This window comes from Artibeus jamaicensis, unplaced genomic scaffold (assembly GCF_021234435.1).
Source record: "Artibeus jamaicensis isolate MK-2021 breed Jamaican fruit bat unplaced genomic scaffold, CSHL_Jam_final contig_233, whole genome shotgun sequence".
Classification (NCBI taxonomy): domain Eukaryota; kingdom Metazoa; phylum Chordata; class Mammalia; order Chiroptera; family Phyllostomidae; genus Artibeus; species Artibeus jamaicensis.
Window position 1 is genome coordinate 54,632,520 of NW_026521486.1, and position 13,441 is coordinate 54,645,960.

Sequence of the window (13,441 nt, forward strand, 5' to 3'; positions counted from 1 at the left end):
CTTCCCATCATTATTGGTTTCCTGTGCATTTCCCCTCATTTCAATTAGTTTAGCCTTCACTTGTTCCTCTAATTTGTGGCTAAAATCAACCAGTTCTGTGAGCATCCTGATCACCAGTGTTTTGAACTGTGCATCTGATAGTTTGGCTATTTCTTGGCTGCTTAGAATTATTGGCTCTGGGGCTCTTGGTTATTCTTGAGCCATAATGTTTTGGTCTATTTGTGCCTGTTACTTACAAGGGGCAGAGCCTTAGATGTTCACCAGGGCGGTGCGACCCACTTGCTAGGTTGTGACACTCACTCTATGTGGGGGCGGAGTCAGAGGGGCAATGGCTGACCCCTCTGCTGCTTCCCACAAGCCGCTGGGGCCTGTGTGGTCTGTCTCACTGCTGGCTCCTTCGCCTGGTTTATCTGTGCGCAAATGTGTGCCCGGGGTCACGCGGCTGCCTTGCTCCCTCACTGGGTCTGCCTGCCGCCACCCCATGCCTGGGATCTGCCAATCACTGACTGCGCACCTGGGACAGTCTGGCCAATTTTTCCTGCACAATCCTGCTCTGCCAGCCCTTGGCTCTGCTCCTCTTACCGGTCTAGCTGAATGGTTCATTGTTGTCGGACTTCTGTACAATTCAATTTTGTTTTGGTTGCATTTTTGTTACTAAAACTTTGTCTTTAAACTTGGTTGTGCGAGGAGGCAATGTTTCCGCCTACGCCTTCATCTTGGCTGGAAGTCCGAATCCTTAACATTTTTAACTTCCAGGATCTGACATGCAAAAAGTTTTTCAATTTTTGATGACTATAAAACTGGGGAGATCCCAGCTGACTGAGGATGTCAGATCTCATTGCCATCCTAAACTCTTCGCTTCCCCCCTGAAGCCCCATAATAAAATGGTTTGGTGTCCCACTCTAAAAAATAGTTTTTAAAGAGAATCAAGCTACAAGTCAAAGGTTAGGGTTTGACTCTGGTCAGGGCACATGCCTAGGTTACAGTTTTGGTCCCAAACAGCAAGATAGATATTTCTCTCTAAAAGGTATCTCCCACTGAGAGAAAAGGTACTTCTCACTAGGTCTTTGAGGACATTGCAATCTGCAATATCTTAACAGGACCAGAACCCAAGGTACTCCTGTAACATAATAGAGTTGACTGTCAAGTGTTATGACTAGGGCTACTGAAAAGTGGGAAGATTTTCTAGTTGTAGCATTTCAAGAACATGATGTTGAATATCATTCTAAACAGTCATAACAGGGGAACGAAAAAAGGTTTTTACGCCCTATCCAGTATGTTATTGCACTTCTGTTCTACCAAGTTTTTGTCCAATGTTCCCTGCTACCCCAAGGCCTAGCCTGTGAGCTCTGAATCCAGCAATTACTTGAAAGATCCACCTTTGTACCCCCCAGCAAACACTGCCTGTAACGCAGGTTTCACACAAAGAAGTGCTGAAATATAAAGCATTTCTATGCTATGACAAATACATATAGAAACTGGAGGGAATAAAAAACTGCCAAAATGCAGAAGCTCAAAAGATTTAGAGGAGGACAACACATTTAGTTTTATTTCAATCAAATCACAACACTTTCTTTTCCAACTGATGGAAAGTGCATCTACAATTTGCCATTACAGATCCACTTTTAAAAGGTTTCCTGTCATATTACAGTGAGCCTCTTTTTCAAACAGAGAAATATTCCCAAACTCTTCCTCAAGTAAAAATAACTCCATTCCATTAAATGGCAATACATGAAATTACAGTAAACCAGACACTTAAAAGGACAGCCAATAAGTCTTCCAACAGTTTATTAGAAAGAATATAGACATTAAAAAAAATCCCCATTGTCATGAACATAAATTGAGGTTTTCAGCCCTGGTACAAGCTGGATCAAAAAAGGAAAAGAAAGGAAAAATATCCAATAGTGTATTAACATTTTTTTCACTCATTTGCCATACTGACAGTGCAAATACAAATTTGGTCTAAATGTACAGACTCTCAAGCAACAATGTACAGCCTTTCTTTGTCCTCCATGCTAAGAGATGTAAAAGTTTGAGGGCCAAACAATACCAAATGTATAGGCTTCAAAAACCATCTAAGTTAGGGCATTTACTAGTTTTAGCTAAGATACATTTGGAACACTGACATGTGGTCACTATGTACAATAATATGAAGTAAATTTTTTGAAAAATATAACTTCAGTGGAACAATCCTGAAGAATACACCAGAGGAACAGATACCAGTTTAGGGTATCAACCAATTTGTTTCAGCCAGTTGGAGTCCATTTACTAAAATCTATAACTATCTTTCCATAATCCAAGAGCTTCCTTCCTATCATGTCAGTATCTATGTTATGAAGTAAAAGAGACTTAGGTAAAATGTTTTTATTTATCACAACTGCTGTATCAATTGCTTAAGACCTCAACAGCATCATGGAAGTCTGGGAAATGTTCATGCATAAGGTTATTTGCCTTAGCTGACTTAAAATTGCCCTATACAATGGTACATATATCAACCCTTAGTGAAGCCTTTAAGAAAACAAACAGATTGGAAAATGGGTTAAAGGAGGCAAATGCAGCATCTGCCTTTAGAGCAATCAACTCAGAAATTCAATTATGAAATCTTTCGAAGAAGTTATTTTTCTTTCTCAAAATCCGGTGATGACAACATTCCTTACTCCAGATCTGGCATTTCTGAAAGGATTTTAAAAAGATTATTAGTATGAAAGTATAAGGAAATAATCCACCAACTTCAAAGTCTTATAGGAAAGGCCGCCAGTACCAGAGTTAAACAGTTTCTTCTTTTCTGAATTTGAATCTCATTCAAATTTCTGTTTTGGCTATTTATTAGAAGCCATGAAAAAAACAATGTATCTTTTCCCTAAAAATGATAAAGACATTAACCTCTTCATTGGTTTTTGATGTGAAATATCACTGTGTAAAACATACTTTTCACAAAGACACTTACTTTCATCATCACTGTCTTGTGAATCCTGCAAAAGAGGAAATACAAAAAAGTTATCAAGTTGATCAAACATTCCTCTGTGAACAGCTTTGCCTTAAAAAGCTGAAGCACTGTACTTTTCACTAAAGTAACAAAGAGATGTGGTTGTATCAAGCTTATGAATTTAGACTTTAAAATAGATTTATTGAAGACAAACAGATGTACAGATGAAGTTGTGTGCCTTTTGGTAGGAATTAAGCCCACTCTTTAAATCCCTCCCTGCTAAACCAGACTGAATCTTGGTATGAAATGGTTTCTCTTCTCTTTTGACATTCAGTGAAGGAAAAAAAAAAGGCTCAATATAAAGACCAATGGACTGATAGAAGACAGCAAATGCTAATGATAGCTGGTGAATTGTCTAACTGTACTGAACAAATGTCTTAAGGATGTTAACAGAATGCCAAAGAGGGGAATGTTGAGAAGAGTGACCCATTATATCCTCTTTACAGCTTCACAAAGTCCATGTTTATTATAATCTCTGACCAATCCTGCTTTTATAAAACCCATTTCACTTTGTAAAAATAAATCCTAACCTTACTCTTTAATTGAATACAGCGTATGATGTCTCCATGCAAATATTTGTTTGAAATCTGGTCCCTTTTAGAATGGCTGATGAGGCACCAGGTACCCATCCCTCAAAAAATGGGCACATTAAAAAAATTTTTTTTGATTTAAAATGAACCATTTAAAAACTGCTTTTCCCTATATTAAAAAAATAAAGCATCAAGAAGTGGCAAAAAAATCTTGAATCTATAGCAAACAACCTGTAAATACATTGTTTCTTACTATTTAAGTACACAGAGAAAAAAATTTATAGACTTACATCATCTGCTCCATCTACTTCTGGTAAATCTACATCCTCATCACCACCCATGTTGTTCATCATCTATTTGAAGTGTAAAAATTAGTTTTAAAAATTATGTTAAGTTAAGCCCTAATTATTAGGTTGCACGCTCCAGAATATTAACTCTGCCATAGATTTGCACCAGTTAAAAAAAAGCAAAATAAACATTAATTTAAGTACCTTCCTTTCTGGAAAAGGTAGACTGTAGGTAATTATATGAAATCCTGACAACTTGTAGGGAAGTTAAAACTTAGGTCTCATCAAAGGACAGTGAAGTTATTAAAATTCATCAGCAAGGTATGATATAGAAACTAAACACCCAAAACGTGAATAGCAATTACCACTGATGATGGTTAAGGAAAAGAATGGGATTCATTTGTAGTTGTGAAGTGTTATATCCTAAGCTAACTGACATATGTATTATGGTATCCTCATTATAGTTTTAGAAGAACCAATAAATGATTTCTTTAAAATAAAGTCCTTTGGGATAATCAGTTTGTATAAAAAGGCCTGAAATTCAATGAAAGGTCAAATAGCAGCAACTAAGTTAAAAGCACAAAATAAACATAATTCTTGAAGGAAAAGGTACACATAGTGCAAAATAACCTTGCATATATAAATACCTTTGTATACTCATAATAAAATGGGACTAACAACAACATACTTACATGAAGTACTAATTTCCTATCTTTATTGTTTCTGGTCATAAAGCAAGTAGTGTAAAGGAGCCAAAAATGAAATTAGTATTATATAGGGAGGGACTTATCTCCTCCAAGTAACAACTCCTCTATAATGTTTAAACTTCTAAAAGTTTAAAATATTTACACAACCATGTATAACTTTCTAAACAAAAATCAGAAACTTCAAAAATACAGGCTTACCTGGACTTCAGAGTTTTAAATACTTAGTCAAATCTCTCAGTATAAAAATTCTGGGCAACCTAGTCTTGAATAATATGAGTAACTAGTAAAGTTTCCCCAATGTCTGATGGTAATGTTGAACACCATGATTAAGTTTCTTTTACCAGAAAAAAATGCTCAAAATGTGCCAAGCATGTGAGGTGCTGAGGACAAGATGGCAAGAGAAAGAGAGAACTGATATTCGAGAGCTATTTAGGAGGTAAAACAAAAGAACGAAAAAAATGCAGTTAACGTTACACTGGATAGACAGGCAGTGAAACAGAACAATGTTAAGTTGTGATTTGCACAGGTGGGTAAAAGGGGGCACCAATTACTACAGGTAAGAAATAGTATAGTTGAAGAAAGCCACATACTATTGTCTACCCTCCTTTGTTTTTTTAAAATCTACCTGGCCACAGTTTCCCTTTTGTCTTTTGAAATTAAGGTGCTAGAGCCATGTGAGGAGAAATGTTAAATAAACAGTTGCATATGCAATGCTGAAAATGTACTCAGTTTTCAAAAAAGAAATGTAAACAAACTAGTCAACTAAATTTTCAAATTGCAATGAGAAATGGATTCCATTGGTGTATCTTCAGCTTAGAGCCTAATGTTTTCTCTTTTCTGATTAGCTTTACAGCAGTTCATTTGATAAGATCTATTCTACCTAAAAGCAGATCAATGATTTCTTTGGGTAACATCTTGAGAAATAATAGGCTTACTCAAACCCTTTCCTTGATTTGACAAATTAAAATATCCTTACATATCACTCATTGTGCAGAGAGAAATCAATTTATAGTTTCACTTATTTATACATTCACTGGTTGACTCTTGTATGTGCCCTGACTGGGAATTAAACCTGCAAGGTATGATAACCTTGTTTAAAGGTTTATATACATATTACATGGCTCCATAATTTAAGCCAATTACTATATTAGTAGTCCTAAAAATATCTGTTCCAGGGTTGGAATAAAAACTAGCTATATATGCCATGGCTGGTGTGGCTCAGTGGATTAAGTGCTAGCCTGCAAGCCAAAGCATTGCTGATTCCATTCCCAGTCAGGGCTAGGTCTCCAGGGGGTGTGTGCAAGAGGCAGGGACACACTGATGTTTCTTTCCCTCTTTCTCCCTCCCTTCCCCTCTCTCTAAAAATGAATGAAGATCTTAAAAAAAAAAAAACACACGCAAAGGCAATACTACACTGATCGACTATATGGTTTATTTTTTGTCTTTATACATCAACTTTATAACAACACTAATTTTAAAAAATATTTAAAAAGTTAAATTTTAGGATTAAATGACTACTGTCAAGATCTTATTGCCCTGACTGGTATGGTTCAGGGGGTTGGGCATCAATCCTAAAAATCTAAAAGGTCACCAGCTTGATTTCCAGTCAGGGCACATGCCTGGGTTGCAGGCTAGGTCCCTGGCTGGGGTTGTGCCAGAGGCAACCAATTAATATTAATTGGGCACATTCATGTTTCCTTCTTTCTCCCTCCCTTCCCTTCTCTCTAAAAATAAATAAATAAAATCTTTTAAAAAATCTTATTTAGTTTTACTGCAGACTAGCCTAAAAAAGCAATGAATGTTTTAAATACCACTTGATGTTTTAAAAACAAATTAAATTGACTACATAGAAATATACTGAGAGGGCAGAAGAATACATTTAAGAAACTTACCTCAGAGAAACGGTCAAAATTAGACATGTCTTCATCTGAATCATCTTCCCAGTCTTTCCAATTATTGAAATCCACACTAAGCCAATTAAGCTATAAGACCAAGAAAAACATCATCCTATGATTAGGTTAACTTGTATTCATTGGCATGTACCTTAAGACTACATATTTTGGTAAAAGGCAAAAGATTTATATAATCTGAAGGGAAGCCAGACTATAAGACTACATTTTTTTGAACTGTGGGTTTATACCCACTAGTAAACCATAGAATTAGCACACAAAAAAAGGAATAGACTAGACAAATCACAGTGAAGTCAAATGTAGTAATGGCGAATATAGTTTCATGATGCTTCTTTCCACTGTTAAACAGACCTACATTTTAAAACAACAACAAAAGTTCATTGGTACAGGTAAGAAAGCATTGAGAATTTTTTTCTTAGCATAGATAAAGAACTATGCTAAGATACCTGGTTAACTTATTTTGTTTAGTGGCACCAAAATATATTCCTGTGTGAGTAGTTTACAAAGGCTTTTAAGCAAAATCTGCCTCTTGAATGCAAAACATTCTGTATCAGCTAGTGACTGATCTTAGTCTGACTATACCTGGTTTTAAGTTAAAACTAATAAATCTCAAAGTAGACAAAAACACAGAATACAGGCTATAATACTACTTAGCTATGAAACAAACACACGTTTCCCATATCCCTGTATCTTTTAAAGTAAAAATATAAAACTTAAAAAAAAAGAGAGAGAGGGAAAAGATAAGAAAAAGAAACCAACCTTTGCCCTTTCTTTAGTTAATCTTGGCCAGGACTGGCCAGATTCTCCTTTTCGTAAACAACATAAAATTGATCTGTCCGTTCTTTTATGCTTGGAATCCTAAAAACAAAAACAAAAACAAAAGCACTGTTATACCATTTATCTCTCCAGTATCACTATAAGACTCTAGAAAGCAGCTTGTCATTCCTCACCTCTCCTTTCTAATTTCTTTTCCTTCATTTTCCCTAAACACTCAAAGAAACACCCCCTAACTACGAAAAATTTCATAACCTTACCCAGCTACAGAAAAGGACCATTTTTCTTTCCTGCACAAGGTGTCTAGAATAAAACCTTTAAAAAAATTAAATATTGTACAATCATAGAACAGTTTAAAGATTCTATACTTATTTATGACAAGACTCGGGAATATGGTTGAGTCTAAACAGTAAAAACAAGAACAAAGTAAGTACGCAGAAAAGTGGTTAGAAGGGGGAAAACATAAACATCTCTACCTAGCCCTCTGAAAAGAAAAATAGAACTAGTGCTTACTCCTAAAGAGAATACTTGAAATTGAAGCATGTCTACTTCATGATTTAAATAGGTGTTAAAGAATCAAGACTACTTACATTTGGATCAATACAGTGAAAAAGATCAATCTCATTTAAATGTTTAAAATTATCATTTCCTCCAAGACAACTGTGAAAAAAAGAAACAAAGAAGATGAGCCTCTTCAAAAAGGTAAAGATTAGTATAGTGACTTCAAGTAAAAACAAGAACACTTAAGCCAAAGTTATTCAGTTGTCAGAAATAAAGCTCTACTCAATTATGTAAAATGAAAATTTACCTGAATGTAAGTTTGGATTTTTCAAAATTTACATTAACATCTTTACTGTCTTCAACACAAAATTCAATGAAGACATAGTCCCTGCGATCGTACCACTTTGCAGAAGCAGGCTGCCTACAGAGAGATAAAATTAGACAAACTTAAGCTGGAATTCATTAACTACATATTTATATGACCTCCAAAGTTTAGCATATAAATAACAAATTTCTCTATGACATTAGAGCATTGATTATTTTCAGGCAATTTATTACAATTTCTAACAAAAAGTACGTTTTTACTCTGACAACTATAATGCAAGTTAAAACACAATGACAATGATTTTATAATTAAAAAGTTTTAAGCCCTAGATGCTGTGGTTCAGTGAACTGAGTGCCGGCCTGTGAACCCACGGGTTGCCGCTTCAATTCCCAGTCAGGGCATGTGTGCTTGGGGTGTGGGCCATGTCCCCAGTTGGGGGAGTGCAAGAGCCAACCAACTGATGTTTCTCTTGCACACTGATGTTTCCCTTCCTCTTTCTCTCTCCCTCCCTCCCCCTTGCTCTGCAAATAAAGTTTTAATTATGATAAAAAGAAATTAAAAACAATGTTCAGTAGAGAGCTAACCATCTAGGTAGCCCTGTCAAAATTTATAAGCCACTCCCCTTTAGAGCCCTGCTCCTAAAATTCAACCTCACAGAATTAAAAAACCATACAGAACTAATCCACTCTCAACTGCGGCGATATATGTAGTATTCAATATTTTAACTCAACAAATGCTAGGAACTGTAGAGGGAATTTAAATAATGACAGTTTTTGTTTTCAAAGTTCTCACCTGCAGCTTCTTTTTGACAAACTTTTAAGGTTCTGAATAATGACATTAGATAAAGAATTAAACCTCTTTACATACAGCCTCACCTTTATACTATCTAAACATGTACCCAAAATATATTACACTAGAAGCAACCTGGAGTATTTGCTTTTTCCATATCATTCAAGTGCTCCTGGTCCCTTACAATACAGTATTACCCGGTCTTCATAGAGCTCTACCCATCCAATAGAATATGGCTAAAAAATTGCTGCAAGCAAATAGAGTCAAATATGGTTGACTGAGAGTCAAAGATTACATGTGATAAATCAACTCTTTTTCTGTAAACCTAACATTACTTCAAAATAAGTTAAAAATTTTTAGTTATTATATGTTCAAACACTATTTATAAATCAACTCAATTGAAAGGAATTGTTTTGCTTCCAAGCTCTGAAATTCTCAACCCTAAGAAGTAGCAGTTTAAAGCCCCTTTTATAAGTAAAAGTTGCAAACAGTTGTTGCAAATGTTGATGTTCATCAACATTTTTACACAAATGTTAAACTTGCCTGGTCACTCTACTCTGGAACATTGATATCAGATCTGAAGTTAAACATTACAGATGGCAGTTTCCCAAGTCTAAATACCAGCAAATCAGCAAGGGTAAATCTATTTTTTAAGGTTATCTATTGACATATTAAAAAAACAAAACAAAACAAAAATATGAGATTTTAAAATGCTTCTAAAAAAGCCATCTAACTGAACTTCTGCGGACTAAGGAACCAAAACTTCTAATGTTAGTATGTTAAAATAAGTAACAAACAATTCAGGAGTTTTATGAAAGATCATACATTATTTGTACTCATCTTATGGTCCAAACAGTATTCTCAATGTTGGGTAACATTTTTTTAAAAAGAGATTTTATTTACTTACTTTCAGGGAGAGGGGAAGGGAGGGAGAAAAAAACTGAATGTGGGAGCTGCATGGATCCGTTGCCTCTGTCATACCCCCAACTGGGGACTTAGCCTGCAACCTTTCTGCTCACAGACCAGTGCCAATTCCACTGAGCCACACCAGCCAGGGCACATGTTCTGTCTGTAACTGAAAACATCTGCTAACTTAATAATTAAACTTAAATGACTAGGTTTATAGACTTTCACATTGAAGTAACCAGATAAGCTACATTTTAAAAAAGCACTAATGATAACAATCTGAGGCAATGAACAGCCAGGTTCCAAAATACTATTTCCAACTAAAAGAAACCAGCCCTGGCAGGTGTAGCTCAGTGGACTGAGTGCCAGCCTGTGAACTGAAAGGTTGTAGGTTTGATTCCCAGTGAGGGCACATGCCTGGGTTGCCTACAAGGTCCCCAGTTAGGGGTATGCAAGAATCAACTGATCTATATACGTATATCTCACACGTTGATGTTTATATCCCTCTCTTTCTCCCTCCATTTCCCTCTCTAAAAATAAATGAAATGCCCTGACTGATGTAGTAGTTCAGTGGATTGAGTGGGGACTGGTGAACAAAAAGGTTGCCTGTTCAACTGGCAGTCAGGGCACATGCCTGAATTGCAGGCCAGGTCCCCAGTAGAGGGTGCATGAGAGGCAGCCACATATTGATATTTCTCTCCCTCTCTCCTTCCCTTCCCCTCTAAAGATAAATAAAATTTTAAAAAGTAAAATAAAAATTTTTTAAAAAAGAGAGAAAGAATTAGGCATTGTTCATGTTTTTCCTTTATGGACTTTTATTCATAACTAAGTAAGACCAGTTCATGAAGGAAATGTTACAGAATTCCAGCTTCAGTGTGGAATAAAACATGGGATGGGGAGAGAATCACTATTTCCCAACCTTTAAATTGATCTGGCAGTGATCATCAATGGATGAAATGATAAACAACTGATCTCAGCACCATCAAAAGTGAGACAACCAAACATATACCTCCTAATTTGATGCAACATGATACATTTTACAGTAAACTTTACTTTCAGTCTACAAGAAATATAAGGAAGAGGAATAAATTAAATGCTATAAACTTCTGGCCAAGATGGAGGCATAGAAGACACGCTTTGCCTTCTCAGTCAACCATAAGGATTGTGACTAAATTCCATAAGGATCGTGACTAACTTCAAAACAAAAAACAACCACTTCTGGCTAAGATGGAGGCATGGGTAGATATGCTTTGTTTCTTTGCACAACCAAAAGAACAACAAGCAACTTAAAAACCAGAACTACCAGAAAATCGAACTGTATGGAAGTCTAACCACCAAGAAAGTTAAAAGAAACATTCATCCAGATTAGTAGGAGGAGCAGCGACAGGAAGTGGGGGCAGTGAGGACAAGGGGCAAGGTGGAAGCTAGTGGACCAGGGCGGGTGAAGAGGCAGCTGGTGGACTGCGTGGTCCCACATTTCACATTTGTGTGCAGATAAGCCAGGAGAAAACTGGAGAGTGAGACAGACCATGCAACCCAGTTTCAGCGTGGGAAACTAAAGCCTCGAAACTGCTGGCTTTAAAAACCTGTGGGGGGTGCCTTGGCAAGAGAAATTCCCAGTCTCATAGGAGTCTGTTGGAGAGACCCACAGTGTCCCATAAGCCCAACCACCAGGGAATCAGCACCTGGGAAGGGGATATTCCATTTGTGGGAAGCGAATGAAAGTGGGGGAAGAACCAAGCAAGCAGCATTGTTGCCTCTCTGACCCCTCCCCCACATATAGCTACCACATTGCAGAGAAGTGGCTTGCCCAGCCCTAGCAAATACCTAACGCATTGCCCCTTATGACATAACAGCTGTGCCTGAGACAAAGAAATATGGCCCAAATGGAAGAACAGATCAAAACTCCAGAAAAAAAGCTAAATGACTAGGAGATAGCCAACCTATTAGATAGATGTAGAGTTCAGAAGCTGGGTAATCAGAATGCTCACAGAAATGGTTGACTATGGTCTCAAAATAAGAGGAAAAAGTGCAGGCTATACAAAATGAAATAAAAATATACAGGAACCAACAGTGAAGGGAAGGAAACCAGCATTCAAACCAATGATTTGGAGCAGAAAGAAGAAATAAACATTCAACCACAACAGAATGGGGAAAAAAAAAAAGAATTCAAAAAAATGAAGAGAGCGTGGCTGGTGTAGCTCAGTGGATTGAGTGTGGGCCTGTGAACCACACGATCAAGGTTCGATTCCCAGTCAGGGCACATGCCTGGGTTGCAGGCCAGTTATCAGCAGGGGATGTGCAAAGGGCAACCATACATTGATGTTTCTCTCCCTCGCTCCTTCCCTTCCCCTCTAAAGGTAAATAAATAAAATAAAATTAAAAAGAAAAAGCATTGTTCACGCTATAAATGTCAAGTTATATATAAAGAGTCTATAGTAATGGAGGAGTATACTAATGGTGATCTGGTTATTGTAATAGCTGTTATCAAAAATCAAGTATGTAAGCTCTTCAGTTTCTGTGCACATAAAGGATGTGGGAACCAGGGAAAAAATAAATATTAAAATAAAAAATAAAGCGTCTAATAAAAAATTCCAATAAAGAATATTTACTTCTGCCCTGGCTGGTGTAGCTCAGTGGATTGAGTGCGGGCCTGCGGACCAGACAATCACGGTTCAATTCCCAGTCAGGGCACATGCCTGGGTTGCAGGCCGGTTCCCTGCAGGGGACGCACAAAAGGCAACCATACATTGATGTTTCTCTCCCTCTCTCCTTCCCTTCTACTCTAAAGATAAATAAATTAAAAAAAAAAAAAAAGAATATTTACTTCTTCCCTCAAATTCACATTAAATAATGTGGAATTATATCATTGTTACGAGCTGCTGTGTCCCACACCAAATTCATATGTTCAAGTCCTAAACCCACGGTACCTCAGAATGCAACTTTTTTGTACAGACAGAACTTTAAAAAGGTAATTAAGATAAAATGAGGTGTAAAGGTAGGCCATAATCCATAATGACTGCTGCCCTTACAAGACATTACGACACCACTGCAGAGGGAAGACGCTGTGAAAATAAAGGAAAAGATGGTAATCTGCCAGCTAAGGAAAACCAAGGAACAAGGGATCAGAAGAAACCAATCCTGTTGATTGATCTTGATCAACCTTGATCTTGGACTAAAACCCTCCAGAACTTGAAAAAATAAACTACTGTTTAAGTCATCCCATCTCTAGTACTGTTATGACAGCCTTAATTTTCCAGGAACTAAGAACAAAATTAAATGACCTAAAATAAACCCAGGAGTCAAAAATGGTTTTGTATTTTTAGAGCTGTAAGAACAAGAATGGGACAGATATCTGTTGCCTATAAAGTTTAATATTTACTAAGTGACCCTGATCTAAACCATCAAAAATATAAGGAGAGACCCCTACACAACCAAAACCAGTAATAAACATATATCCGTTCATTTGAAAGGGAAATCTAGTATTTATGAAAACCCTTTTTGCGTTTGATGAGGATCACATCTTTTTTCCCTATTAACCCAGAAAGGGACTGATTTAGCTTTAACTCTAGCTCCTAAATTATAATGGATTTATCTCCAGCTTTATACTAACATTGGCAAAATTTTAACTACTGTGCAAGTCTATTAATTCACTTTTATAGTAACAAACCTAGAGATGCAAAACCCCTTTTCACCTCAGTGTACTTATGCAAATAATTCACTACC

General features: G+C 36.7%; 1 protein-coding gene across 2 annotated transcripts in view; it reads right to left on the reverse strand.

The window, feature by feature from the left end:
• Nucleotides 1–1,513: 1,513 nt before the first annotated feature.
• Nucleotides 1,514–13,441, reverse strand: part of PTGES3 (prostaglandin E synthase 3) — a 28,044-nt gene continuing 16,116 nt past the window's right edge. The window contains exons 2-8 of one of the 2 annotated variants that reach the window (XM_053661859.1): nt 8,003–8,116; nt 7,785–7,854; nt 7,180–7,278; nt 6,403–6,492; nt 3,807–3,869; nt 2,948–2,972; nt 1,514–2,673 (exon numbers count right to left, since the gene is read on the reverse strand). In XM_053661859.1, the coding sequence (XP_053517834.1) occupies nt 2,654–2,673; nt 2,948–2,972; nt 3,807–3,869; nt 6,403–6,492; nt 7,180–7,278; nt 7,785–7,854; nt 8,003–8,116 (481 nt within the window). In that variant the 3' untranslated portion in view covers nt 1,514–2,653. The remainder of the gene's footprint in view (nt 2,674–2,947; nt 2,973–3,806; nt 3,870–6,402; nt 6,493–7,179; nt 7,279–7,784; nt 7,855–8,002; nt 8,117–13,441) is intronic. The other variant, XM_053661860.1, reaches the window with a different exon arrangement.